A 27,890-nucleotide genomic window follows, 5' to 3' on the forward strand; every position below is an offset into this window, starting at 1 on the left:
CTAATCCCCAGGTGCAATCAGACTACATGTGTACCTTGGAGTTTCCTCTTTTTGTAAAGCTAAGCCTAGCGTAACCCTATTTCTAAAGTGCACATTTAAAGGTACAAGTTTCTTCTCCTTGTATTGAAACCAGAGATGTCTTGGCTAGGGGAGAAAACAGTTTTCCTGCTGTTCTGTTTTAGATAAAAGCTTAGCCCAGAAAGTTCAGGTCAGTTCTCGACTTCTCATTTTATTTAGGAGTTTCTCAGCAACGTGTGTCAGAAGGGCTGGTACTTCACATGCAAAAAGGGCACCAAGTGTGGAAGTTAGATTCCCCCAGATGAAAGAAACTCAACACTTTAAGGAACTCCTTCACAGATATAAAGAAAATAAGGACTTTGGCCTGTGCATGGTGAGATCCATAATCATTAACTCATTTGACTTAGAAAAACCTTTCTGGTTTCAGACAATTCTGTAGGAAGGTAATGTCTTTTACTGTGAGTGGAAATTAAATAAATGAAGCTAGTCTCTAGCCAGAGTACTGAGAAACAGCTGATAAAGGCTTTTCTAGTGAAGATGTCCCAGGTAAAATCTTGTGGATCCAGACACATTATAATCTTGATGACTACTTAGCTTCATCCTCAGTCCTCAGGATTCTCAGAACCAAAGGTGGAGTTATAAAATTTGTATTTCTTTTTACTTGCTGAATAAACATAAGATGTGCTCAATTTTGTGGAGTTCCTTTGCCTGGGTGGCTGTGACACATCAGGAATCTGAACCCTGGCCATCAGTAGCCAGATGAGTTGCACAAAGAAAAAAAATCAAAGTGGCAGGATGGGGAGAGAGAGCATCCCAGGCTTTTGGTAGGAAAAAGAAGTAGCAGTGCTCTGAATGGATACCCAGGCAGCAGAGAAGGGAGTTGCTGAGAGAGGTTTTGTTTTGCTCTTAATGCATGATCGTCCCTGTGCTGGAACAAAAGAGTAAGCAAGAATGCAGTAAACAGCTATTTGCCCAGCCCTTTAGATCCAGAGGGGAGAGAGATGCTCTGTGGGGAGGAAGGAGAAACATGAGGGTGGAGTCAGAACAGGAGGTAGGATGGTAGATAGTGGGGAGGTTGGGGGAGGAATCAGCCCTGGCTGCAGTAAGCAGTGGTGAGTGACTTTAAGTGCACAAGAGTGTTCACGTGGGAAGTTAATGCAAACCAGATCACCATGACTGCTTCATAAAAACATGCCCTGTAGACCATAGGTTGAAATTGAAGGTCATCTCCCTCTTCTCCTCAGATCTGTACTTTGTGTTTTTGAGTTGTTTTTTTTTGTTTTACCTGAAAGCAGCTTCTCAGGTTTAGGTTGGATAGTATGTTAATAGACAGAAATGGTTCTTTAACACCAGATATGATTTTAGGGAGTATAACAGCTAGAGAAAGGACAATTCACAGCACAAAGATCAGTAGCATTCATTTCTTTATTCTCTATACAGGGAGACTAAAATTACAAGCATTGCTAGAGTCACAGCCTAAGCAGACCACAATCTATATGATCCTTTACTCAGTTTGTGCTGGTCAGAACCACATCTGTTTAGCTGCATGGAAAACATTAATAGTAATTTATTGCTCTGGCTAACAGCAGCAGGGAAAGCATTCTGGCTCCTTTCAAAATTGCCTCAGCAAATGATAACGTTGCTGAAGGTTTAGTCACTTGCTTGTCAAGGGCTGGTACAGGAAGGCAGGCAAACTGGAAAACCTAGTATTGCACAGCAGAGAGCTGTAGTTCTCACGGCTGGGCAAATTGATACTTCCTCCACCTCCTGTTTCTCTGTAGCTAGTGCAGCCGACGTCATTTGTTCTTCCAAGGAATTCCCCTTATTAATCAGTGTTTTGAGATCACTTCTGTGAAAACTATCCCAACTCTCCCTGTTAGTGTCTCCAGCCTCGTATCAGAGGTATTACTGACCCGAAACCAGAAGGAAATGAGTTGCCTCCGTACTTGCTTTAGAGTCAGAGGTCCTCGCACAGAGACAGAAGAAACAAAAAGGCAAAGCTCTGCTCAGGAGCATGAGACTATTGAATTACAAGAAGATAATGCGGAGGAAAGTGAGGCTGATCATGACAAGCCTCTAAATGCTCCAACGAGAAAGGTAGGAATTTTACTTGTTCATTTGATCTTTGCTGTTGGGGAAAACACTACATAGCAAGAGAAATGACACTTTGCAGAAACATCTTGCTGGGGTGGTTCAATTAATTGTTTGAGAGAGAGGGAAAGGAGCTGAAAACATACTTTTTTTCTTCTTCTCAATGAGGTGTTCTAATATTGAAGTGGTATTTTAAGCTTTAACTTGGGAACTAAAGTTTCAATTGATACTCTGAGTTTTGCTTTCTATTTTCATGTGCTGTCAGTGGGATTGGGCTCAAAATCAGAAAGGAGAAAAGTTGAAATCGATTTTAAACCCAGGCTTCCCTTCAGTACAAATTAACCAGAAAACAGTGCTGCCAAAACAAGAATGTCCTCCAACAGAGCATGCTGGATTCTCTTTCTTTTTATCTTTGAGTAATTCAGAGTTACTAACCATTATAAATTTGTATTAATAGAATGCTTCAAAGCCTCAGTCAAAACCAACATGAGTCCTGAGAAAGGTAGCTTCCATAGCTCCATAGCTTAAAGCTATGGAGCAGACTAATGCTGGCAGAGGTATAATATATGTTCACAGGTGACTGTTGTAAAATGATTTACATTACTCACTCAAGGAATATTTGTGATAGAGCAAAGATGTTTCCCACTCTTCTCTAGGCATGGCTGAGCCCCCCGAGAGCTGTCTGTATTAGTCACACCACCCCTCCCTTCCTGCTCCTGGTGGAGTAACTGCAACTGCTTCCTTGTGCAAGCCCCACTGATCATCTCTGTGTGCTGATCCATTCCACTGGCTGGGCAAAACCCCCATTTGTTCTACTATATCAGGGGTCAGCTACTTCTCCTCTGGTCTGGTAAGCTGAATCAGCTTGCTGCAGGGTGAGACAAATTTGAGGGAGGTGCAAAGAGGAACGGGAGAGGGTGGAAGAGAGACAGGGGTGAGCTAGATCTGCTTGGCTATATTGCAAAACTTTACCCTTAAGTTTATCCTTCCCCTTCCCAGAACTGAGTTTTCATTCAGGCTCTGTTTCTGCTGATTCTGGCAATTGGCTTCCTTTCCTATAGCGACTGCTGGAAAATTATCATGCTTTGCTTTCTGCTTAGGTGGCAGGTTAATCAGAGCTGCCCTGCCCATCAGGGAGATATTTTTCTCTGCTGCTGTTGCTTCCCCCCAGCAGTCTTGTGATGCCTATGGGCAATGTCCAGAGGCTTTTGGACTAGTTGTGGAGCTGAAGGTTTTCTTGAGATCAAGGCAGTATGCTATGCGTGATTAAGGATTACATTTTGTGGTAATCTAAATATGTGGCAGCTCAATCGAAACTTGGACTTGACAGCTGTCTGTCTCATCCAATATTACTATGTCTGATTTCAAAGTTGCACTCTAGGCAGTAGTTACTGGCTTTTAAAAATTTCTTAAATACAAAATTATATGCTAGTGTTAAGTGTTAAATTGAAGCTTCAGTCTTCTAACACATTTAAAAATTAAATTAAAAAATTTTTATGTAAATGTAATAACACCTGAAAGTATGCTGTAAGTCAAACCATATTCAGTTTCTGCTCTTTGTTCTCCACCAAAGCAAAGTTCTGTGTGCAGAGATGTCTGCAGAGAGTGTTTCCCTTTTTCTGCCCCTGCTCCTGGAGAAATGACTCTTGTAAGATCTTTCTGTAAGTGTTTGTTTTCTCTCCCTGTCCCCTTGCCACCCTCACAAAAACTTTTAGCCAGCTCGTGGATTCAGTAAAATTCAGTGAAAGCCTTTCTGTTATGCTGGATTCTTAGAAAGTTAAAAAAGTAAAGGATGGTAGCCTGGATTAGTGCCTCCCACCAATCTGCTTGTGTGTGGCCCAGACAACCTTTTCCTTACTTGGTACTAATGTCAAAAAGGATGTGGAGTTTACTACTGGGTTTATGATGGATGGAGAGGGGGAAAGAGAAGGAATAAAAAGGCAGCATGGTCTACTTATGAATTCAAGCCCTTCCTTCAGTCTTCTGGCTGTGGAACAAAGCAGTTGAAGTTTTTTGTTTTGCTATTCACCTAAGTGAGGTTTTAATTGTTTGGTTGTTTTGGGGTTTTGTTTGTTTGTTTTATAATATTCATACAGCTAAGTTAACTAATTAAAAGATTAATTTTTTCTATGGTCTTAAGTAGTATTAAAAATTAAACATCAGGCAAGTACTGTCCTTTCCGGTATGAATGTACATGTGCACAATTGCTTTGGAGACAGTTTTCTTGTGCTCTCCTAGAACAGGTGAGATTCCCATTAAACTCTGTTAAATATATTCAATAACCTTCAAGTTTCCCATCTTCTGCAGAAAAAGGGAGATAAAGGTCTCAGTTATTTTATGGTGGATTTAATGCAATAGCATCTATTGAATAGCTGGCACCCAGTAGCTATGCAGATTGACATCATCAACATTGCAAAGGTGAATGATTTTGGAAATACCTCTATAAACACCCTTTGGGTTGGGAGAGATGACAAACATTAAAAGGACAGCTTGTGGAACATGCAACTCAAATTCATGTAGTTAAAAATAAAGAGGGAGCCAAGAATGCACCTTTGTAGTACTTTGACTTTAAGGGCAACTCAGTTGGAAATTCTGCACAAATGGGAATTAAACGTTTTTCTTTCAAGTAATCACCTACCTGTGAAAGTCCTTTGCCTTCTGCAGGTCCACATTCCCACCTGCAGCAGCAGTCAAGGGTGGGACCCCCTGGTGTAGGGCATTTGCTTACCAATGTGGCTTTCCTATCTGTGCGGAGTTTTTGTTTCTAAATGTGACAGTAGAGACTCACTTCAATATTTTTTTCTTGCCTTATTTCGTTAATCAATATGTCCTTCCCTTTTATACCTAGGAGACAGATCATTGGAAGTCCTGCAGGAATGTAGTTTTCTGGAAGTGTAAACTATGGATGGTTATAACTGCAATATTTCTAGTAATTTTCCTCGTCATTCTCATCAGCCTAATTCTTTATTCTAGTAAGTATCTCACTCTTAGTTACAGTAATACAAATGTACAATATGTACAGTCTAATATAACACAAATGCAAGAGTAGCATCCTTTAAACTCCTTCATTAAACTGCTGAAGGGACTGGGATACTGAGTGCAGAGGCTGGTGTGTTGAGTAGTGGATGTGAATGGTTTTATCTTAGCATGCAGCAAGCAACTTGTATCCTGATCAGGTGGCAATTCCGGTTTGTAGCTAAGTGAGAAAATGTTGTGAGAAGAGATGTGGGGATGAGGATGGAAATTATGTTTGTCATGTTACAAGTGCCATGGATCACTTAGCTCCCCTCAAGTGGTGTCATTGTCAGTCAGGCTCCCAGAGCAGCTGACTTTTCCTAATGGGGGTGGGTGTTTGACCTCCACGTGCTGTCACTTCTCTTCAGGTGACTTGCTGTAAGACTCCAAGCCCAGGGAGCTGCTGGCTCACAGGACTGCCTAGGAATTTTGCTTTAATATATAGATGTAGGGGTTCATTAATATCTCTAGATGGTGTCAAGAGAATAAGCCACAGGCTTGTTCCCAAGGAATTTCTTTATTTATTTAGGGGAGCAAATAAGGGAACTTGGCCAAAGTTCAAAAGGACACCCCACAAGCTAGACAAAAATGTTCCACCACAATACTGACTCAGCATATATTATTAATCCACAACACTTAAGTCAAAATCCAGTAAACCAACAACGCTTATATCAAAATACAATCACTCCAGCTCCAAACCACCCTAAGCATCAAGAAAGGAGCAGAGAAAGAGAAGCAGAGGGATCAAGAAGAGAGAAGGAGAAAGAGACAGATCATATAGCTACCACTGCAGCCTTGTAGAAGACCAGCTCTCACAAGTCCAGTGGCAGGGCTGCAACACGAGGCAAACACATGCCCTTGGTGTTATCTGCTCTGATCCTCATGGACAACCCCCCAGGCGGGGCCTCTGACCCACCAACCACTCTGGGGGTACCAGGTCAGGGGAAGGAGTAGTGTTCTCACTGTCCCTACCAATCTGAGTTGGGCGAGGGGCTGCAGGAGCTCTGGGGTGTTATAGTTTTCCTGGGCTGTTTGTGACTGACAGTTCCTCCAGAGTTTCCCCCTGTGGTCTCCAGGGGCCTGCCATGAGGGACATGACACCACCCCACCTCCGTGAGGTTCAAGCCACCCCCTCCACACACACACACACACACACAAGGTGGTTCTGACCCAATAATAACTGACCTGGTGTCTAACGCTTGCACTTTCTTTCTGTCACTCCCAGCCAGTCCTTACCTAGGAAATTTGTGAGAAAGCTACAAGGAGCAAGCCAAGATGGTTTTTTTCAATACTTAGCTAACTGGAACTTTTTCCTTCTCTTTCTGTCTCCTTTTATTATTAGATGTTTACACAGATGAGGATGACTATTGGGATCCTGATGCACTACTAAACAGTGGAAATTTTCACAATTTTTCGGGAACATTGGAGTTAATGTGTGGTCTCCCACACTTTTTCTCTGAGGACATTACTAAGAGGGTATGTCTTGATGTGGTTCTTGGCAAAGTTGATTCTGCTTACAACATAGTTTCAGTGTTTTTCCTTTCAAGAAGTTTCTGTTTCTCCGTGTAGCAAGTCCACAAAAAAATTGAGTTGTACTTCTTAAAGTCCAGATCTAGAAAAAAAGCGTTGTCTGCTTTTAAGCACAAAAAGAGCATCTGATTTTTTTCCACCAAATTTGACTAATGGTTAGGACACAGTCTCTACCTTTTTCACAGAATCATTGAATAATTTAGGAGGGGCTTGTGGAAGTCATCTAAAGCCAATAGGTGCTCAAAATCCTGTGTGCTGCTACATTCTTTCATGAGTACACAATGACAGCCTGGGTTTATAGCTGCAATTTCCATCAAGCCATCATGGCTCTGAGTTACAGCTGAAATAAGCTCAGCAGGCATAACAGTGCTCATTTAGACATCGTGGAAAGGGAGTGTCAGTAGAGAAACCCTTCCCTCTACCAAGTAAAAGTTAGAAGAGCTTTTTGGCACTAATTAAATCACAAACCTAACGATGTGAATTGCACATGACAACATGAGCACACACTTTTACATCACCTTGAGTGCCTCTATTGTGTTAAGGTTATATAGCAATCACTCAAATGTGCAATTAACTTTTCTGTCAAATTTAAAAGGACCATGTACCTCTTCCACGGCAGATATTTGCTGAAATTTGACCTTCAGTAGCTGTGTTTATGCCCATAAGATACCTTCTAGGAATGAATTGCTGTGCTTTCTTTTGTACAGAAAAGAGAGATTGAATAGAAGAAATATGTTTTGCTTTTTTTCTTTTTTTTTTCCTATCCCAGCTAACAGAGGTCTACAGTTCATCTCCAGCTTTAGGGCGTTACTTTAGGTCAGCTCAAGTGATTTCTTTCAGGTAAGCAATTTGTCACCAAAATTATCTGAAAATTATAGGCTTTTGATGAAATAAACACATAAGCATGTGTATATATAGGTTGTTTGGGGGAAAGTTAGGTTTATAGATAGGCAAAACTGGTCAAAGGACTCTGGTGTAAACGGAAAATGCTGCTAATAGTATATGACAGTAGCATTTTGTTGCTGTAAAGTATTCATCTCTGTTATTTTTGGTTCCAATTGCAGCCCTTAATAAACATATTCAATGATATTTATTAAAGGGAAAATTAATTGGTGGAGACACTTAAAATTGAATTGGCTTAAATAAATAAAACAGGGTTCAGGGGGAGGAGAGAACTGTTTTGTTTCCAAAAGAGGTAAAGGCAACAGGAATATACATGCCTCCTGTCATGGAGAAATAGCAGAGAGGCAAGGGAAGACAGAGAGCTTCCCCAAGGAGTTCTGAAAAGCTCAATTACAAAAGGAATTAGAAAGATGGGAGAAAATCAAGGAAAGTAGATTCACAAAGTCCCAAGGTCCTTGAGAGAGCAAGGACAGAGATAGAGCTACCCTGGGATGTGGCAAGGGGCAGTCCTGAGGTCACTTTGCTCACTTGAGGGAATATGCTCCCTTGCACTGCCAACCTTGGGCATGCCAACGCTGTTCCATGGTGAACTGTAGCTTCTAAGCCTTATTTCCTCTATGCCTAAAAATTATGATTTAGACCAGGTACAAAGGTCTAGTTCTGCACATACACTGATCAGCTGATCTCTCCCTCTCTGCCTCTTTGTCTCTCTCTTGCTGCCTCTCTCTTTGTTTTCTTTTATTTTCTCACATTCAACTACTTTTTGTAATGTTTAAGTTCTGTGAGCACAAAATGTAACTGTTGAATTGTAGACAGTGGATGTAGAACGAAATCTCCAGAGGTGGTCTCCCATTCACTGGTTTGTGTAATCCACTCCAGAGTTGAGTTAGGAGCACAGCTGGGTGGTCCCAGGTACTGCTGGCAGGAGAGCAGACCTTTCTGCAGGTTCCTAGCTAAGCTATGTACGTGATATTGCAACACCTCTTATCAGTGTGTACTTGTGAAGCAGGGGTGCTGAAAACCACACCCCATTAGGACACATGTCCAACTGCCCTTTGTGCATTTGAAAACATGTCCCTGGCTGGCTTCAAGTACATACCCAGTTTCAAGAGCTGTTCGGAGAAGGGAGGAGATTTGAGGACAAAACTGGAAGCTTTGATGACAGTTTTCTTTTATAATACTTTTCTTTAGAAAACATTCTAAAAAAAAAATCCATGTCAAGATTGATATGTAAAGATAGTCTTTTCAAAAAAATAAAACATCCAGGGGGAGTTTGAAGGCATTCATACCTGACTTTGTTTTTCAGTAATGAAAGCTCCACTGTAATTTATCAGCTAGTGTTTTCTGTACCACCAACAACAGAAGGATTTATGGAAAACATTATGAACCCAGATTTTATAAGGAACATTTTACGTCAAAATATTTATGATGAAGATGATACTTTTAATCCTGAGACATCTGAATGTGACAAGTTAAAGCTTGACCGAACTTCTCTCACATGTAAGTGCTGTACATTATAGAAACTGTTTCTTTACAAAGAGCAGAAGCATTTATGGTAAAGAAGGGAAATAATTCTAGAAAAGTGTTGATATTTGTTAGGAAATATATTTTGCACAACAACATTAGGAACAGTGTAAAATAGTTTTGAGAAAGTCCTGCTATGCATAACTTATTACCGAGGATTCAATGTCAGGTGCTCTGATGAGAAAGGGAATAGTGATGAGACTGGTCAGCTATGGACACCAATCAAACTCCTTAAATCCATTCTTACATTTTTTCTATACAAAGAAATTCTTCTCATATGTGTGTGTACCATAGTGGGAAGACAAAAAATGAAAAATATTTTTCCTTATTGTATATTCATTTCTGAATACTTACGAACCAAATTTTAATCCAAGTAAAACAGGATAAGTAATTTGGGATTCGATTTCTCAATTTTATTTTTCACAGTCAAGGGTGAAAAAGACTCCTAATTTTTGTCTCTTTGGAAGTTTGGGGTTTTTTTAAAATTTATTATGCACAGAGATACCTTTTAAAATCACCAAATATTCATTCTCCTAGGTTTCCTAAGCAGTGATTCCAATGACTACCAGTGACTAGCCAGCAATTCCAACAAATTTATATTTGTCTTGATAGAAATGCCAGTATAAAAGTCCCATGAGCTTTGCAGTTATAATGAAAACAATGCACAGAGCTTCTTCCCCCACCCCCAATTTGCTAAGCCAAACTTATGTGCTTTCAGAGTAACCCTAGGCCAACACTTCAGCATGCAGTGTATATTGTGATTAACTCATATTAAAGTTTCATTTTAATTTTAATACTGTACTGTTTTAACTTTCAGAGAAATGATGGAAAAGTTCCTCGTCTTCATCACCACCTAGAAGAGATGAGATCTCCTATCTGTTAGTAATCCCAGGGCAGGGAGCTATTCATTAGGTAGAAACACTTCTAAATACTGCCTGTGATGCAATATTGTAAATGGAATATGTGGCATATTTATAACAGTGTTGCACTCCTACACCACCACTACCTCCTTCTTAATTGTCCTGATACCTCAATAATCCATTTTGCTCTTGTGAAAATCATATATCTTCTCTGATGCATGCTCTGTTGACTTTGAAAGCTCTGCTTTGTCTTGTCTTATGTTTAAATCTGAATACTCTGTGCAAGCTTTAAAAGTGGTCTTGCACATGGCTTTCTTCTTCTCTTGGTTTATCCAAAATTATCTGCACAGCTTCACCCTTAATGCTGTTACTTTTTTCTCTCCTAACTTCATATACCATGTTTTCCCATTGCTCCTTTCTTGTAAAACAGCCTGAAAACTTACTTTTTTATATATATATATATATATATATGTATGTATGTATGTATTCCTTAATTACGTGCAAGACCTTTGCACTAGATTCTCAAGAAAGCTTTAACTCTCCTTATTCATCCTAGAGTCTTCCTGGATAAGGTGGTATCTGCTCTATTTTTCTCTTCTTCTGTGTGACATAGAAAAGAAGGAAGAAACATCGTGAAGAAACATGTCTTGTTCACTAACGTATCTGAATGTCACAGGAATCTATCAAGGGTCAAATTAGCTGTGTGCTTTAATAATTAACTACTGCTACTAGTGAATAGACAGATATTTGCCCCGCATTTGTAAATCTGAAGACAAACTAGTCTACTGCCTTAGCTATAGTCCCTGTCCCAGCACTGGGGATAAAAATGAACAGATGCAAGATATTTGCCTTAATAAGGCAGCAAATAGTTGTTCTTGTTGATGAAAGATCAGATGAGATGGATCAATGCCAAGAGGAAGATGCTGAAGCAGACCGTTTAGATCAGCATGGCATGAGAGTTATAAACAGTACCTGGCTATGACCTGAAAATGAAGCATTAACTTCATGCAGAATGGAATGTATTCACTACCATGTTAGTGAAGTATACCTTCTTGTCATTTATTTATAGCCTGTTGGATAGACAGACACATTTATTTTAAGAAACATTTTGTATTTTAAGAAATACCTTATGGTAAATTGTGTTTTCTAATACTAATAGTTTATTTAAGGAGTAATCTGTCAATGTTATTGTGCATTAAATTATTTTTAGTCTTAAAGTGATTGTTTTCAAGCTCCATTCTTTCAGGTGTTTGAACTGGAAAATAACCTCTGTAATTCTAAATGCTAAGAGCTGTACGAAGCTTCAGTCTGACAGAGCTGTACACTCACATCCATAGTTGTTGTTGCATGAGTTTTATCTGAACTTGGGAAACATTCTGGACCAAATTAGTAGTTCACATAACTCTCCTGTTTGTGGGTAATTCTGATCCCATCTTGAGTTGTAAAATGTAGCACTGGCTGTAAGAACTATAATTTCTCTTGCTGTAATTTTCTATACAGCATAGAGCTAGAAGAGATATTCATTTTGATTGTTACACTGGGGAAGGATAAACTTCATGGCCTGTATGGTTTGTCCCAAAAGCAGCAGGCTGTGAAAGTACCAGCAGCAAAGAAATAAGTTGCTGTTGAGATGCTGCTCAAACTTACTGCTTTTACTAAGACACCTGAACATATCCTTGAACATTTCTTTATCTTAATTCTAAGAACTGAAAAATAATGTAATGATTAGACTTCTTTATGGTGATACACCTATGAACATTAAGAGCTGAGAGAAAAAAAGGAGACAAGCATTCATTTTTTACCCAGTCATCCTCCTCTGCCCCAGCACCTTAACCCCAAGGAAAGAAGGAAGTGGAGTTGTAGTAAGAAGTGATATTAAACAGAAAATGTCCAACTTTACAGTCTACATCTAGTCAAATTGTATTAATTATGATTCAGTTAATTAGGGACACAGCAGTGTGAAAACACATTATTTCATCAAGTTAGATATTTTGTGTGGATGCTTAATGTGAATTTTAATAGAAGGAATGTGGGTAACACTTTAACGACTGAGACAACTGAGACAACCAGCCCTTTAAAACCCCGTAGCAGGAAGTCATCTGTGTAGCCCCAGCAGCCAGTAGCAGTTTTGGGCAGGCTCAGCTGCCTGTCACAGCAGTAGTACCTGCAGGCAGTCTGTGCCCTTCCATGCTAAGTGCAACCATTCACCCATGGGACTGCACCCAGCACTGAAGTGGCAGGTGGGAGTGGCAAAGGCACCACACCACAAAGCCAGGGCTGCAGCCAGCCATCACAAACAAAGGAAGACTTAAATTCGGGAAAACTGTACAACATTTCCTTCCAAATTGTATTGTTACAAAAATGGAGGGAGCAAAAAAACATGCTCAAGCAAGAACACAGGCACATAATCACTTTGTGAGCTCTGGTAAACAGTTGAATAACCAGTTTCAGTCCTTTGCGCATGTCCAGAAATACTGCTTGCAGAGGGGTGATGGGCTGTGAGGAGATTATATTCCAGCATTGCAGAAAGCCAAACCTGAGACTCCAGCAGGAGTAAGCTGGAGGAGTTTTGTCATGGAAGCTACACCTGGGCTTCTACTATTGAGAGGTAGTTGTCACCTGGGCAGCATCAGTACTCATACTCTTCTCAGTGGGTGTAATATTTGTTTTGCATGCAGTTTATTGGGTTTTCTTATTTAATTCCAACTTCATTAAGACTTCACTCTTAGACAAGGAGTATTACATTAAAAGGGAAAGGGGGGAATTTGAGAAATTAGTTATTTATAAAAGTTGTGCATTGTATAATGGTATTAATCAAGCAGGACAGAAAAACTTTGGAAAAGTGTAAGCGCACCTAATGCAAGGTTTATGCTCTCATTTGAAACATAAAAGATCCCCCAAACAAACAAAATAACCCTGTTATTATTGCATTTTTGAGATTTGTATCAGTAGTTCTTTAACACACCCTTAAAAAGTATTATAAAAGTCCAGAAAAATGTGCAGCCTCAGTTGCTTCTGACATTGAAGCTCCTCATTTTCTATAGGGGAACGTTGTCTTTATGATAGCAGTTGCTACTGATTCCTCCTGGTTTAGTTGTCAAGTCCTGTACCCTGTCCATGTTTCTTTCTCTGATCACCTTTTCATGGACAGGTTTGTCTCACAGGAAATGACTGGTAGATGTATCCCAATGTGTAAGCTTAGTGCAGAGAGAGAGAGAGAGAGAGAGAGTTGTTTGTTCGAAGACCTGACAGCATAGGTAAGATGGTTATCATGGCTGCATACACTCAAGCAAAAGAGTGCCTTCTAAGTTACCAGGACATCATCATATTCACTATGTTCTTCAGGGATGGTGATAGTTTTCTTCGCCTTGGGCACTTTGACAAGTGCGTATTCTGTCTGATTATTGCCATCAATCTCGGAGGCTTCATGTTTTACATTGTGGCTGAGAGCTGAGTACCACAGTTCACTGGAATTCATAGAATCTCTTTTGGCAACATGTTCCTGAGAGTGGAAATGGGAAAGAGAGAAAGAGTGAAGCTCAACACGATTATACCCTGAAGAAGCTGAACAAGCCTAGTATAGCCTATACACTCACGCAGTGCTATTGACCAATATACACAGTACCAAGAAGGGTTTGTAAATCCACACTCATTTCCCTACTACACAGACTGTGGTGGCACACTTGGAGACCCCAACAACACATGGACACCTGGTGTGGGTGGAGGGCGAAGGCCTGACTCTTCTCCTGAGGTACCACCACCGCCAGCAGTGGCTTACGAGGTGAAAGCTCATCACCACATGAGGGAGCACAGCAGCACAACTGCAGCCAGCAGCCCCGCCCCAGCTCCCCCCAGGGCTGTTCCATAAGGGATATCATCCCCGTGAGCCCAAGGTGATATCCATCCAACCTGTGAATGGGAGCTGATGGGAGTGGAGGGAGAATTAGACGGGACACTGTATCGATGTATGTGAAAGGAGAGCACTTGGGATTTGCACAGGACTTAAGATGGGGTGTTTAGGGGAGGAACTAAAGGGAGGGTTCAGGGTGATTTGCAGAGTAAAGTGCATAAGAAAACAGAGGAATAAAGGGAGGGATAGAGGAGTCACAGCCAGTTGGCAGAGAGACTGTAGGGTCTAAGACTCCAAGTGTGCATGTTGTGTGTCCTGGAAGGGGCCCTGGCCTCACTGGAGATGAAGCAATGGCTAATCCCTTCCCTGGCAGTCCTCATCTAATGCTCTCTGTGAAAATAGAGGGAGGAGAAAGAAGAGTCCCTCCCCACTCAGAATATTCTCTAACTCCTGTCTGCTGTAATTTCTGTAATTTCCATTAGCAGAGGAGGTAAGACTGTGTAGGCAAATGCTTTCCCAACTCTGTTTAGACTTGTCCCTCCTTTTGCCTCTTGAAGGTGTTTGCTAATGGGTCGTGAGTGATTGTGCATCTAAATAGCTAGCACGATTACTCATTAAATCTAAAGGGACAATGTGAAATGATTAAGTACTTGAAGCCAGAAGTTAAAAACTTGTTTGCCCTGGTGTTCTTGGTTTGAACCCACTGGTTAATGAAGCCAGTGAGTAAGCACAGCCTTTATAGCGATTGTCCTCAGCAGTGGTAGTGTTTTAAGTGAGTGTTGCTGGGTTCATGATGACATTTATAGATACCTTTCACACTCTGTAGCAGTGGTCTCTGCTTTATGGGTTAAAAACCCCAAAACGTTAGATTTTATTTTTCAAACCTAGAAGTGAGAAAGAATTCTTAGAACAAAATTCCTGCAGAATTTGTCTTGGATTTTCCAAGTTTATGTAAATCGTACTGTCTGTATAGATTCTGCTTGAATTTCAGTGTGAAAGATCTCCTGACCTTGAGGACACTTCACCAAAAATAAATCCTGAGTTTTGATTTGGGGCTTTATTGAGTTACAAGATTTAGAAATTCCAGAAATTTTAAGGACCAAAGCGATCAGGGTAGACTTGCCCAAGAAAAGGAATTTCCTACCTATCTGCAAGTGCATGGCTCTCTCCTCATCTAGTCATGATTGCAAAGAACTTGGAGGACAGCAGTGTTTCTCTTAACGTGCCTATGAAATGAGAATAGGTAGGCTCTTAATTTTCGTGAGTTTCTGGCTCCTAGTCCACTGAGTGAAGTCTGGAGCACCTCTTATCTGTCAAACATACAGGTCTCTAACCAAGACTTGCTCATAGCCACATTTTCCAGAATCCTTCCAGTCTTCATGTTTTAAAAGGCTGTTATCATCAACCTTCTCTTCTCAGTGGGGAGATCAAAGTGCAGAGGTGGAGTGATTTCTCCCGCATGCCAACGGTGCAGGAGGAGCAAGAGTGAAGACCTTCATTATTCACAGGCCAAGTGTAACCTCAGAAGGGGCATCTCTCCTACTGCACTAACAGTGCTCCTGGGACTGTCTTTGAACCATGCTCTGGAGCTTTTACTCAGGACACCAAAAACTCAGAACTTGACAGCTTCTTGGCAGGTTCCCCATTACAGCTCCACCCCCTTCTTTTCCCCCGCAATCCGTCCCACACTTACATGTACAAATGATGAACTCATTTAATCACACCATTTTCTGTCATCTTGCCCACCTTCTTCAAAATTTTCTGCTAAACACCCACTTATCTGCTGGACACCAACTTTTGTTTTACTGATGTCATCTTTATTGAAAAAAAACCCTAAAACAACCCAGTTAGGGTGCTAAATGGCAGTGCTTTGTTCTGCAGTACATAGGGCTCCTGGTGATCATTGGTCAGCAGGGACTGGAGGCAACTTCACTAACCCTCTGCTAAAATGAACTATTTACAAAGCAGAGGTAGCAAACCACAGGTACTCAGCTGCTGCTTCTCGGAGCCCAGCGTATTAACACAGACAAACACGCACACAAGACTGAGTGCAGCAGTTGAGAAGTGGCTGTTCCCCCACCCCTGCCTTCCAGGATGATAAGTTTGGGCACAGAAGCAGGGAACATACCAGCTTATAGAGTTACCTCTTAAATTACTGTGGATTGCATTGCCAGAATTCCTAAATCTAACCCTAAAGTAGGGAGGCAATTAGGACTGGGCAAAGTGTTTATCAGTCTTTTTTGTGCTGCAATGCAACCATTTGCTTCATTCTGGTTCATAAGAAGCTAAATGCATGATCTGAAGGGGCATTTTTGTTTGGTTATTTTTTTCTTTTCTTCCTTCTACAGTCAGTGGAACATTGGAAAGGGAAACCTTATTCTGTTCCAACAGAGACTTAGCCATTTGTTGAGGCATCAACAAATTTACATTTAAATTACATTTACAGTGTAAAAATTAACCTTTAAGCCTCAAAGCATTAAAATTCCCATTGTTTTTCAGCTGAAGATTTCTTTTATTACTAAACCTGGTTGACCATAGTCCAGTTAAATGATTTTTAGAAAATGTCATGTTGAAACTGAAACCTTTTGTGGAAACATGTCAATAGTCAAGGGAGGCTACGCTGGCTACCAGAAAGCTGAAGGGAGAAGGGAGGGGGGTTGAGGACAGAGAAGCACCCCCACAGCTGTAACTTGTGCAGTGGCTGGGGACACTCACCCAGGATGTGATCCCAAGGTTCAGCCTCCTGAATTGTCTGATTTGGGCCGGGCAGCATTACACTCAGCCTTGGAAATGATGGGTGAGTGCTGCAGCCTGTTTGGCCACTGGCTGCCCAAGACTGGGGCTGAGTATCAATGCTACAGTTTTTTGCGCATACACTTATTTTGTAGGTAGGCTTAAGTGATGGTTTTCTGTGTCCCAAGCAAATACTCTGATTATGGGCTTTTCTCTCTCCCACGGGAACATGACGGACACCATGTCTTTCTGATACATTAATGTTTTGATTCAGTTACCCCAGAGAGCAGCAAAAAAAAAAAAAATTGCTTTTAGTCTTTACCTTGATGGTACTTGATGGATAGCTGTAGGTCTGTGCTGAGGAGAGAGGAAGAAAACACGTGATTGTCATACTTTGGTGCAGCGATATGAGACAAGGATTTTTGGCAGCACAGGACTTAGCTACAGACTGAGCACAGGCTGTGCAAAAGCATGAGCTCACATGGCATTAGTTGGGGAAAGAGTTGAATCTCTGAGGGCTAAATAAATCTGATGACTTTCAAGATTTATCTTCTCTCTAGTTTAACACAGACTTGGGTCATGCAGTAGTGCTCAACGACCTTAAGAAAACCTAGATTTGCAGCCTTATTGGGTTTTTCTTTTTGTTGTTTTGTTTTGGGGGGTTTAATTAACTGAAATCAGTTGTACATGTCTGCTTAGAAATGGATGATCTTGCTTGCTCGTTCTCTGACTCTGCTTTAGCTTTATGCCAATGGAGCCTGAATTGTGCCTGGGATCACTGACTGGGCGCTGGGGCGCAGAGACACTACGTGATGCCTACATGCCTGACTGTGCACTGGGTGTTTGTGTGCATGGGTCTGGCAGGCTTGAGCCTTTCTGGAAATTTGTCTCTCTGTCCCATAAGCATCTAAATGGCAGAGGGCTGTCATTTGCATGGTGCTTTCTCACAGCCTTGTTTTTATCGGTCTAGTTGGTTCTTGTTTATGAGGTTGATTGAAATATGGATTGCTCCTGTAAAATTTTAGAGCTGAGTTTTCACTTTTGCCTAAGATAATGGGATTTTTAAGCATACTTGTTTTGCAACCCAACAGAGGGAGAGACATCTGTCTCTCGATATTTTGTTAAAGCTGCTATCTTAGAGAATTTAAGGTGTTTTCAAACATTATTGTGCTGCCTTAACACTGCCATGAAATTGCTGATGTAAATGACTAACAAGAAGCTGTTTTTTGCTAAGCAAATACTGCAGCTTGTGCAAATGGTAAAAGTATTATGTCTTTGCTACATGAATGTCTACCCACAGAGGAAAAATGTAGCAGTCTGAATTGAAACCAAAGACCTCCTGATTCACATGAACACATGTGATCCTGGCTATCATGTGAGTCTTCCCTATTTGCATATTCAATATGCAGAAACTGTTTTATTAGGAGAATATGTCATACTGATGTGTTTAGAGAAAGTTCTAAACTGTGCTTGTGTATGGGGAACGCCGGCTGGTGTGTGACCAAATGCAGGCTGTGCTGTGCTGACAGCCCACTTCCTTCAGCAGCCCTCCACCTCATTTGCAGGGGATGAAGCAGAGGCATAGCAGAGGCTCCCCCACTCTGGTTTGAGTGCTTGCAATCCTGTTTGGGATGTAGGAAGGCGAGGTTCACCACTGCAGGAGGCAGCTGCAAAGCAGTGGCTGATGCACGCATGGTTTTGTAGCTGGAGAGGACAGCTGCCCCCTCATGCTGCCTTCTCCAGAAACAAAATAGACCAGAGGCTCCAAATAATCCAGCACAGTGGGGCATCAAGAGAGCAGATATCCCTCACTGGATGCAAGGAGGTTTCTATCCGCTGGGATGCAAAATGCCTGCTCATGGCTGCTGCCCACCACCTCCGCAGTGATGCTGGATACTGGCAGAGAGCTCCCCCTTGCCCCCACCCATGCCATGCCACATCACCCCCGAAGTGCTGAAGGAGCCTCTTTACTTACTTTGCTTGTGGGAATATCTTTTTCTCCTGATCGGGATGGGTATTTTCCACCTAGGGCACGAAAACAAAGGTGAGCATGTAGGTCTGGCACTTCACAGTCCTCATCCCCACTGCCAACCCATGGGCACCTGTGTTCCCATAGGGAGACCCCTTCTCCGGCTTTTTGGATGAGGCACTTTATTTAGCTTCTCTGCTGCTGTTCTCCCATGGAGGCAGTCCCTGGCAAGGCATCCAGCTCTGCCCTGGAAGCTGCAGGAGCAGGAGCTGTTGCGGGGGGGTAGAGGCACAAATCCGAGGATGGAGGGATGGTAGGGACAAGCTGGTGCCTGTTGGCAGGTGTTACAGCACGTAGCTATTCGTGGGAAGTACGGCCTGTGTCTCCCTGTGGAGAGCCTGGCAGTACCTCTGCGAAGTTCGTGGATTTGAGAAGCAATCGGCCCTTCTGGGCTTGTCTGTATTAAGTACCTCTAGATGAGTGAGTGAGCAGTAAATATTGGGGAGAGAGAGTGGAGAACCGGTCTCATGCTCCCACAAATGATCTACATCAATCTGACCTTTAGTGTGCCTTGGTGAAAAGCAAAAGGAAGAAAAACACAGCAGTTGTGCAACACAAATTGCAAACACACGGGTGAGTACAAGGCTAGCAGACACGACAGCTTCTGGCACGTCTGCCTCCAGCAGCTGAAATAATCCTTGCTGTTTCAAGCAGAAGACTATGCTTCCAGGTTTAGGTACTGAAATTATTTGGCAAATTTGGAGCCTTTACATTATGTTCAGATTGCTGTTACCATGTTTCTTGGTAATTAGAACTAGGCTTGCTGGGGTGTGTATTATCGCTTATGGTTTAAAATGTTGTGTTTGTACAATGCCTGTAATATACAAGCATTTTGCAATGTAGTGTTAATATTTATATGTTAGATTTATATACATAATAAAAATGCACTAAGGGGTGTGAAGCTGCCAAGTCATATGAACTTGGGAATTATGCCCAACTTGCTGATGGAGGTACATTATGAGTCGGTCTCTAGTTGCTTATTTGCATATTCTCTTTCTTTCCCAGGACTGAGGTAAATAGGTGATGCCATGATCCTTTGTTGTTGTTGATACTTTCCTTGATAAATGTGTGCTCTTTGGTCTAATTTCTTTTATATACTACCTACGTTCGGCAACTTGCCTGAAATAATTTCTTTCTATATGTGCCTCTGATGCTTTTATAAGAGTAGCAGAAAGTTTTTAAACTATTAGTAAACTTCCCAACTTTCTGTTTAGTGGGAGAATTTAGATTGCTTTCATTACAGCTGTGTATAAAAATAAAGCTATAATCCTACCTCCTTCCAGGCTGCCTACTTGATTTTCTCTGAATTATGTATAGTGGTTTTCCTACACTGAGCACAAACTCCTCTACCCTAGTTGGAGACACAAGAGGGACTGTTTCATGCAATTCAGTCCTAGAATTCCTATGAGATACATTTAAAATAAAATATGTGTGTATATTTATAATACACATAATTCACATTAGGAGTCTATTGTAACTGTCAAGTATCGTGAGTTTAAGTATTTTTGTTTTCTAATCTTTATTTATTCCACTTTTTCTTGTTTATATTGAGTTGGCTTCTGACTTTTTAGTCTCTAGCTCAGGGGGAAAGGCTGTTGGACTTGGGTAGCTCTTCCCCAGGACTGTCAAAAGATAAACAGCATATGTTCCTCTAGCAAATTAGACCTGTAAACTGCTGCACAGCTCTCAGATAAATTCTAATTTAGTCAATCATATGTAATCCTGTGGGAAAATATGTGGTGTGGTCTGAGAATTGAAAGCATTTCTCAGCATCAGCATTCATGCTACAGATATTGTGACTCCCTGAGGCAGGTCTCCAGCAGTTAGAGGAAGGGAGCCCAACTTGCCTAGGGTTGGAGGGGTTCTGGGGATTGGCTCTTGATGGGGTTTTTTTGGAGGCAATTAAAGGCATAGCCTTATCAGTGAAACTGCTGGGAAATAGTTCTGACCAGCAATCTCAAAAGAGGAGAAATGTGACTCAACTATTAAAACGAAAACAAAGGCAGAATTCCTTTTCTTTCTTTCTATAGTTTCACTTTGCTCTTTGTAGAGCAGCTGCATGAGCTGTCATGCTCGGGAAGTGGTCAACCCAAATATAGAAGTGCTGCTTAAAAGTGAACTCTTCAAACAGAAGGGATGAAGTGGCAGACTTGGGGATGTATAGGAAGAAGGAAAGAAAGTCAAGAAATTAATTAGAGGAAGCAGCAGAGGCTATGGATAAATGGTGGGTCTGAAATCTGCAACATTTTCTCCCAGCAGCTGCAGCATTAAGCACCTGCTATTAAGAGCTCAAGTTTGTGTTAGGTCTGCTTCGTACACCTGAAATTAAGATTGCTTTCAATCTGACTTTACTTCTATCCAACTGCCAAAGGGACAAGAAACAAGGCAGTGGGTGCACTTTCTGTCCATGAAGGGGGATTTCTTGGGCAAAGGTAGTGGGATGCTGCTGGTAAGGTCACGCAGAGACCCATAAAGCCACCTTTATGAGCCACCAGCCCTCCCCCGCTTCCAGAAATATGATGCTCCTCTGAACTGCTGTGGGACTTGACAGCACCAGCTTTAAGGAGCAAGGGGAGCCGCTGCAGCTGTTGTCTCCATCTAACTTGGTGTCCCTCAGCAAGAGGTTACTGGTCCAGAAACAGCAGGACCTTCCTCCAGAAATATCCAGTTCCCACTTGACTCCTTAAACCCACCACCTCTGACACAAAACCGCCAAACCTGAAAAAAAAACCCACATCCAACCAAGCGAAAAAGTGTCATTCTTGCTCTGTGTCTGGCTGCTTGGCAAAGAAGGCCCAATGCCACATCACTTCAGTACATTTTAATTCCTGTCACTCTGTAATTGGCTTTGGCCTCTCCTTCTTGGGACCCCACTGGTCATGGCTGGTCAGCACTGACATACAGACTAATTCACCTGAAGCTGATGAACTTTTCCTGCCAGTCTCACGGGATTGATAATTTGGGGTTATTTCCTCCACCCGACTGCCAATCTTCTCAAGCCTTGTAGATACTGCACCACCTGCAGGTGCCCCTTTACTTTAATTTTTTTTCCAGGTCTGGTTAAGGTTACTCAGGAGAGATACTGATGTACCTGCATGAGCCTCATTCCTTAGGAATTTGGTGTGGATGGGCTGACTTCCACAAGTTACATGTAAATTTTATATTGTAACCTGAGCTATCTCTTTAGGCTGACTCTGAGCTTGCCCGGTGCTGTGGAGCAGAGGAGCCTTTCCTCAGTCTCTGCATCTCATGCTGCCTAGTGAGCAGCAGCAGCTAGGACTGGACCTCTGCAGCACCAGAGCTTTGCAAGGATGAGTCGCTGCACAGGAATGGCTATTTCACTGAAAAAAAAGCCACAAACAGACAAAAAAAAAAAAACCCACCCTTGTTATTTCTCCACCCCTCTGAACTTCCGTGAGGTCTACGATTTTTTTGAAAGACGCAACTTCATGACAGAGGAGTGACATGCTACACAAAAGTCACACCAGGCTGACACAGCCCATTGGCAGGAGCTGCAGTGAGATTAACTGCACTTTCTGTCCTGCAAGGGCAGCTGGTCAATGCTCTCCCTGAGTTACTTCTCCTGGTAGTGATTTGTTAGAGTTTTTGACAGTGAGGAAAACAGACTGTGGATGAGCACAGGCTGGGACACAGCACCATGTTGGTGCTGCCTTTTACAGCAGTGGCCCTTCCTCCCCTCTGCTCTCATGAGGGATATGGGGTTCATGGCCTTGTCAAGCTAGAAGGAAAAATCTGCCTTACACAAACTTTGCTCACAGTTCTGATTCCTTCTCCCAAAAAGCAGTCAGGAATGATTTCAAAAGGATCAGAAGTCCCACCTGTACGTGTGACACAGCCACTTAAAGCGGTGGGTATTCTGCCAGCCTGGGAGCAAAGAGCCTGGAGCTGAGACCCTGAAGGCGTGTGAGCTCATCTCTGCTCCTTGCTACCACAAGAGAGGACCCATCAGCTTCGTACAGATTTTGCCTGCCTTGACTCAAAGTGCTTTTGAGAGTAAGGCTTCATGCTTTGGGGACTTTTGCCCTTTCCCTCAAGGCCAGGTAAAGTGGTCATGACTTAGATGTCTGGACACAGACCTGCAGGGAGATGAGGGGTGGATTCTCTTTGGAAACAAGCAGAACATTTAATTTTGGCAATGAAGTGCCTCATCTGAGCACCACAAGACCAAGTAAGCAGTCAGGATACAATACTCAGAGATTGCAGGACCTTTTCTCTGACCTACCAAGAAAACAAGGCAAAAGAAAGGGAATTTTCCACCTCTCCTAGGTGGCTTCTGCTGAGCATCCTCCTCTGTCTTCACAGCTCCTTAGGAGACAATCTATTCCTAACCACTGTTGTCCATAACTGTAGCACACTTACATATCTCATGTACAGCATTTAAATACATTGTACAGTTTAATCTATTTTTTTTATTGTGTATATAAAAGCTTGTCTTTACGAGACGTGGTGCTAACAGATAAGAGATGGTAAGGTGAACCTCTACACGTAATTTTCCTTCCTGGAAAGTTGGAGCAGATGACAAGTACTTTCTGTTCCTTGTGTTCCTCACCAGGATGAACATCCGTCCTCCCTTCAGCAGGTTCTCCATGCTGGGAGCCTACAGATGAAGTCACCTCCCTAAAAATCATCCTGAGGTAATGCTCTTTGACATACTAAGAACTATATTGTTCATCTTAATTTGCTTCTAAATTACCTTCCTTTAATCAAGTCTGATTCATTGAAGGTATTATTTGCTCCAATTTTAATGGAATCGCTCTTTTAATCCTCTTGTTTAGTAATTAAATATAAAATGGTATCGGACCTACCTTATTTTTGGTGGGCAGTTTCCCATCCTTCCACTGGATCTCTGCACGTTGGGTAGCCAATTTTGGTGTGATTTCCCTTCTGGCTAAATTGTTTTCTATACTGTCTGTGTTACAGAATGAAACTGAGTGACCAAAGCAGCTCTCACACTGAAAAACATATGTAGGACCTAGATGTTGTTCACCTACAAAAAAACCCCACCCCAAAGCCTCCACTGCGTGAAAACCTTATGAGCGGGGGTGGGAGAGGAAGAAGGGTGGAATGGATGAGTGATGTGGTTTCCTGGGACACTGGCATGTGTGCTGGTGCTGATGACCTTAATGAAGTGATTAGGAGGCTGCAGCATGGACTCCCTCTAGGTTCCCTTGACCAAAAATAGTAACTTAGGGTACTTTTGGCAAGAGGAAACCACATGCCTGGCCATCTCGCTCTTCTGAGAAATGGAGTGACACACTGAATGGTAAAAACCAAACACTTCAAACCCCAACGAAGCATAGCCTTTCCTACTGAAGCTTTTCAGTGCAGCCTTTTTTTGCTTCTTCCTCTCCTTTTTGTCTTTCTTTTTTTTTATAATTATTATCATTTTTATCCCTTTCCTTCTCAGCTACAAGGAAGAAATAAAATAGAAGAACCAGAAATACTATTTGCAGGGTCGGTGGCCTGGGGAACGAGCAAGTTTTTGTTCACACATTCTAATTGTGGTACATTGCTGGAAAAGAAAAACAAATCTCTGTAAGACTTTAGGTGTCTGCAACAGTTTCATCAAAACTCAGAGGTAAAAAGGGTTGGGCACTTAACAGGACAGTTTGACAGCATGTGCTGTCCCCTGGGAACACGTAGTTTTGCAGATAGATATACACCACCACAAGCTAGGTCTCAGCTTATTAGCCACCTCCTTTTCTCCTCTTTTGCACTTTACTAGGCAGTCCCACACTGGATTTCAGCAGCAGCAGCTGTAACTTCTAGCTGACAGCAGTGTGTTAGCAGAGGGAGGAAGTCCAGTTTGGGGAGAGATCACAAATCCAAATATGACATGATAAACAGCTGTGTCTGTGGATAAACTACCCTTGTGTTCTCTGATCTAAAACTTAGGCACAAACATGACAATTTGTCTGTAACCTAGCCAAGATGAGCCCCACTCAGTCCTGCAGCATCCCTTGGCTGCGGATTGCAGGTCCTGCTGCAGCTCACCCTGGTGCAGTGACATAGGCTGGAGCATATGTTGGTGGATGCAGATACTGTCTTTACCCCAGTACTGCAGCTCTCCAAACTCAGTGGAGATGTGGAGGGATTTGCTGTATGCAGGCATTACCTACAAACATGTTATAAAGTTCCAGGCCTGTTCAATTGCATTTGACAAGCTGCTTCCCAGTGGTAGTACCTACTACTAGTACTGGTGAACCAACCTCCAAAAGTCAATGCAAATCAGGAGTGGATGAAAACGTCCCCACCTGTTTTGTTCTCTTTAGAGGCAATGCCTTAAGAGGTGGCACTGAATTCTGCTGATGAGGTAGGTAGCTGCCCGGTTGTTAACCAGGGTTTGGGTGGTTAAAAAACCAGTGTTTTAGATTGATGGTTGACAAAACAATGTTTTAGACTCCAATTGTGCCTGAGTGGTTCCCATTGGGAACATTTTCTGGAAGTTCATCCATACAAGTCATCAACTCCATTAGTCATTTGGGCTGTGGGGAAAAGTTGGCATTTCATGACTGTGCAATTAATTCTTGTATGTCTTTTTTTGATTTACTGGGAACTAGAGAGAACATCCTGGTGGAGCAGAAAGGAAGAAATGAATGTGAATCACGGGGTTTTTCAAGCAGTAGCTGCAGAACAATCTTCTGCCTGATTTATTCCCAAGCTTTCACTGATATTAAAATGTGACTGAAGCTCAGGCATGGTGTGCAGTTCTCAGAAATGAAGATGCTGTGCAACTGAAGCAGAGGAGCATAGGATTTGACTGACAAGGAAGGAAGAGGTCTGTAATCCACCAAAAGTCTATGTAAAGATGAACAGAGCAGGAACTGTCTGAATATATGAACTTAAAGATACAAAATTTAAATAAGTGGTGGGGTTAATGAGTGGATCTCATATTTCTGCCTGCCTTGTGTTTAAAGTAATTAATCAAGTGCTGATGTTGCCCAGTCCCTGGAGAAAGGGAAGGGATCAGACAGAGATGCTGCAGCAGTCAGATGTGCATGCAGACACCCTCCCATGTAGACTGGTAGGGAGGTCTCTGCATGCTCAGAACATGGAAAAAGGCAGAGCTTGGAAAGAGTAGCCAGAACGCATGGCTTTTATCACCAGTTATGCTGGGTATACAGGGGTGCTGCAAATGGAGCCAAGAAATTTTTCCCACCATTTTTCTTCATCCTCTGCTAAGACTGAAGGACTGATCTTTATCAAGAAGTGTTTACTCTAGCAGCACGCATTGGAAGATTACGGTGTTTCTGGCAGAAAATAAGATAGTTAAAGTCGACACAAACATTTCCTATATATCAACTGGGCTTGCAATTCTTTTTAGAATCAAATGCAGTTCCTTTTGTGATCACTAAGTGGTGTCAGCTATAAGGACAGTGTCTGCAAGCTTGTGGAAAGTTCTCCTGTTAAACTATTGTTTCTAAATTGTAGCAGAATCAAGATGAGGACATCAACAAAGCCTGTGACAAATCTTTTCAGAGATAATGTGCACCCAGCTAAGAGACTCTGCTGCAAAAGGACGTACAGCAAATCTTCAATGGGTTATGGTTTGGGGAGGGTTTCATTTCAGTTTTGAAAGTTCTGAGAGGCTGACAATCAGAAATTAAATATTTGCTTGTGAATCTCCGTTTCAGGGCTGGCAGTTTTCTGTCTGACTTTTTCCTGAGTCTTGGTCCAGAGCCTGTTGGAGCTAATCGTACTGCTTAATAGCTGTAAAATGGTCTGGCAAACCCCACAAGAACCATTTTTACGTTGTTTTCACATTTTGATCAGGTCAGAATGCCCTTCCAGAAATTTTGCATGAAAACGCAACTATGAAAATAACTCAAGGAAAGGAAAACAAGATACCACAAATGAAAAAGACAATAGTATGAAGCAATTGCAGTTTTGTAGACTGATAATAATTAATTATTGAACTTACTCAAAAGCACATCCAAAATGTTTCTTTAGAGGCATGCTGATACCTGAGCTGTTTCTGTGTTCAGATTAATTACCACTTGGGAAGAGAAAAGGAACTGTAAATGTGTAAGCATGTCTGAGAATTTTTTGTGTAAAGTTATGACTTGGGCCCCGCTGGCTTCCCCCAAAATATTTGCATGATTCAAGGCTGATCTCTGCAGCCATTTGACTGAAAGAAAACATTTTAATTGCAATCATAGTCATTTTCAGTAGTAAGAACTTGTAAAAATGTAAACCACCTCATCAGGAAGCAGAAACACGAGACACAGTTTACCAGTAGAAGTTTGATTAGCAGATGAGGTGTCACTGGCTGGCTGCCCCACTATGCGGTGTGTGAGCCACCCGTGGGCTGAGGGTTTGACTGGTTTCGGCAGTATGATCACAACCCACAGAAAAAAGGGAAACACAGGAGCAACAATGACAAAGCAAAAATGCACAAAAACAATGGCTCAAACCAGCTGTGTCACCTATTTTAATGTCATCTCAAGTGAGGATGGAGAGGAAGGCGTGTGCTTGTGGGACAGCAGGCCTGTCTTTCCTAGGGACAGGCCTGGGAAGGGATCATGGACCTCTGGAGATGGGGGCAACCTCAATGGAAGAAAGGGGAGACCAAAGCTCTGCTTTCTCTCTGAGGCAACATATGACCTAGGTCCTGGGTCTGGCCCTTGGCTTGCTCTGGTCTCCTTAACTTAGAAAAAGAGTTGTGTTACAGCAGCATCAGCAGCTCCTGGGTGTCCACTGACTTACACAAAGCGTGCAGACCTCTAACTGGGTCCTCTGAGTTGGGGACATTTGCACTACTGATTGCAGCATGACTACTGACCCGAACTCCTTTCCTAGAGCTCAGGTCAGGACCAGGGTGGCCTTTCATCCTGCAACTCACAGGCACTGCTCAGCTGGCTTAGAAATCTCTGTTTGCATTTTGGCACTTGTGAAAATCCAACCTTATGGAAAAGGTGCTTGTGAAAAACCCATTCCCCCTGTCTGTCTAGTAGCCCAGCCGGGAAATTGTCAGTTTCTGACTCTGACGTTTGTTGTCATGTCCCCCAAAAATTTTGTTATTCAGCTGATTGTCAGAGGGGCAGGAAGTTTTTATGAGGTCCCTCTTACTGTAGTTGAAGGGTGTGGGAATGTCCCTAGAGTAAGAGTGCAGTGAATAAAAAGGGGGAAGTCACACTCGAGGCATCAGTCGCTCTTTCGTCCCGCTGAGCGTACAGCTGAGATGATGATGGTCGCTTGCCTGCTCCTCTCCAGCATCTGGACCGTTACATCAGGTAACTCCTTCTGTCTGTCTGTGTGTCTGTGTCATTACTGTAATGGCCTTAGGGACCTCGGTGGCCCTGCCAGCCTTCTGTAC

The 27,890-nt window shown here is 42.3% G+C and overlaps 1 protein-coding gene and 1 long non-coding RNA gene across 4 annotated transcripts in view; both read left to right on the forward strand.

Annotated features, from left to right (window-relative positions):
- Nucleotides 1-450: 450 nt before the first annotated feature.
- Nucleotides 451-5,066, forward strand: LOC113949760. 2 transcript variants are annotated; one of them, XR_003528553.1, is made up of 5 exons: nucleotides 451-648; nucleotides 1,974-2,115; nucleotides 2,766-2,959; nucleotides 3,683-3,770; nucleotides 4,958-5,066. It is a non-coding gene; the product is annotated as an uncharacterized LOC113949760 (long non-coding RNA). The 2 variants fall into 2 exon arrangements; XR_003528554.1 differs by lacking the exon at nucleotides 3,683-3,770.
- A 2,361-nt stretch (nucleotides 5,067-7,427) lies between these two features.
- The window catches only part of CD200 (CD200 molecule), a 28,231-nt gene continuing 7,768 nt past the window's right edge, over nucleotides 7,428-27,890 (forward strand). The window contains exons 1-5 of one of the 2 annotated variants that reach the window (XM_027648745.1): nucleotides 7,428-7,494; nucleotides 23,127-23,208; nucleotides 23,982-24,152; nucleotides 24,849-24,887; nucleotides 25,135-27,807. In XM_027648745.1, the coding sequence (XP_027504546.1) occupies nucleotides 27,756-27,807 (52 nt within the window). In that variant the 5' untranslated portion in view covers nucleotides 7,428-7,494; nucleotides 23,127-23,208; nucleotides 23,982-24,152; nucleotides 24,849-24,887; nucleotides 25,135-27,755. The remainder of the gene's footprint in view (nucleotides 7,495-23,126; nucleotides 23,209-23,981; nucleotides 24,153-24,848; nucleotides 24,888-25,134; nucleotides 27,808-27,890) is intronic. The other variant, XM_027648746.1, reaches the window with a different exon arrangement.

The sequence above is a fragment of the Corapipo altera genome, unplaced genomic scaffold (assembly GCF_003945725.1).
Source record: "Corapipo altera isolate COAL_440 unplaced genomic scaffold, ASM394572v1 58, whole genome shotgun sequence".
In the NCBI taxonomy this organism is placed as follows: Eukaryota; Metazoa; Chordata; class Aves; order Passeriformes; family Pipridae; genus Corapipo; species Corapipo altera.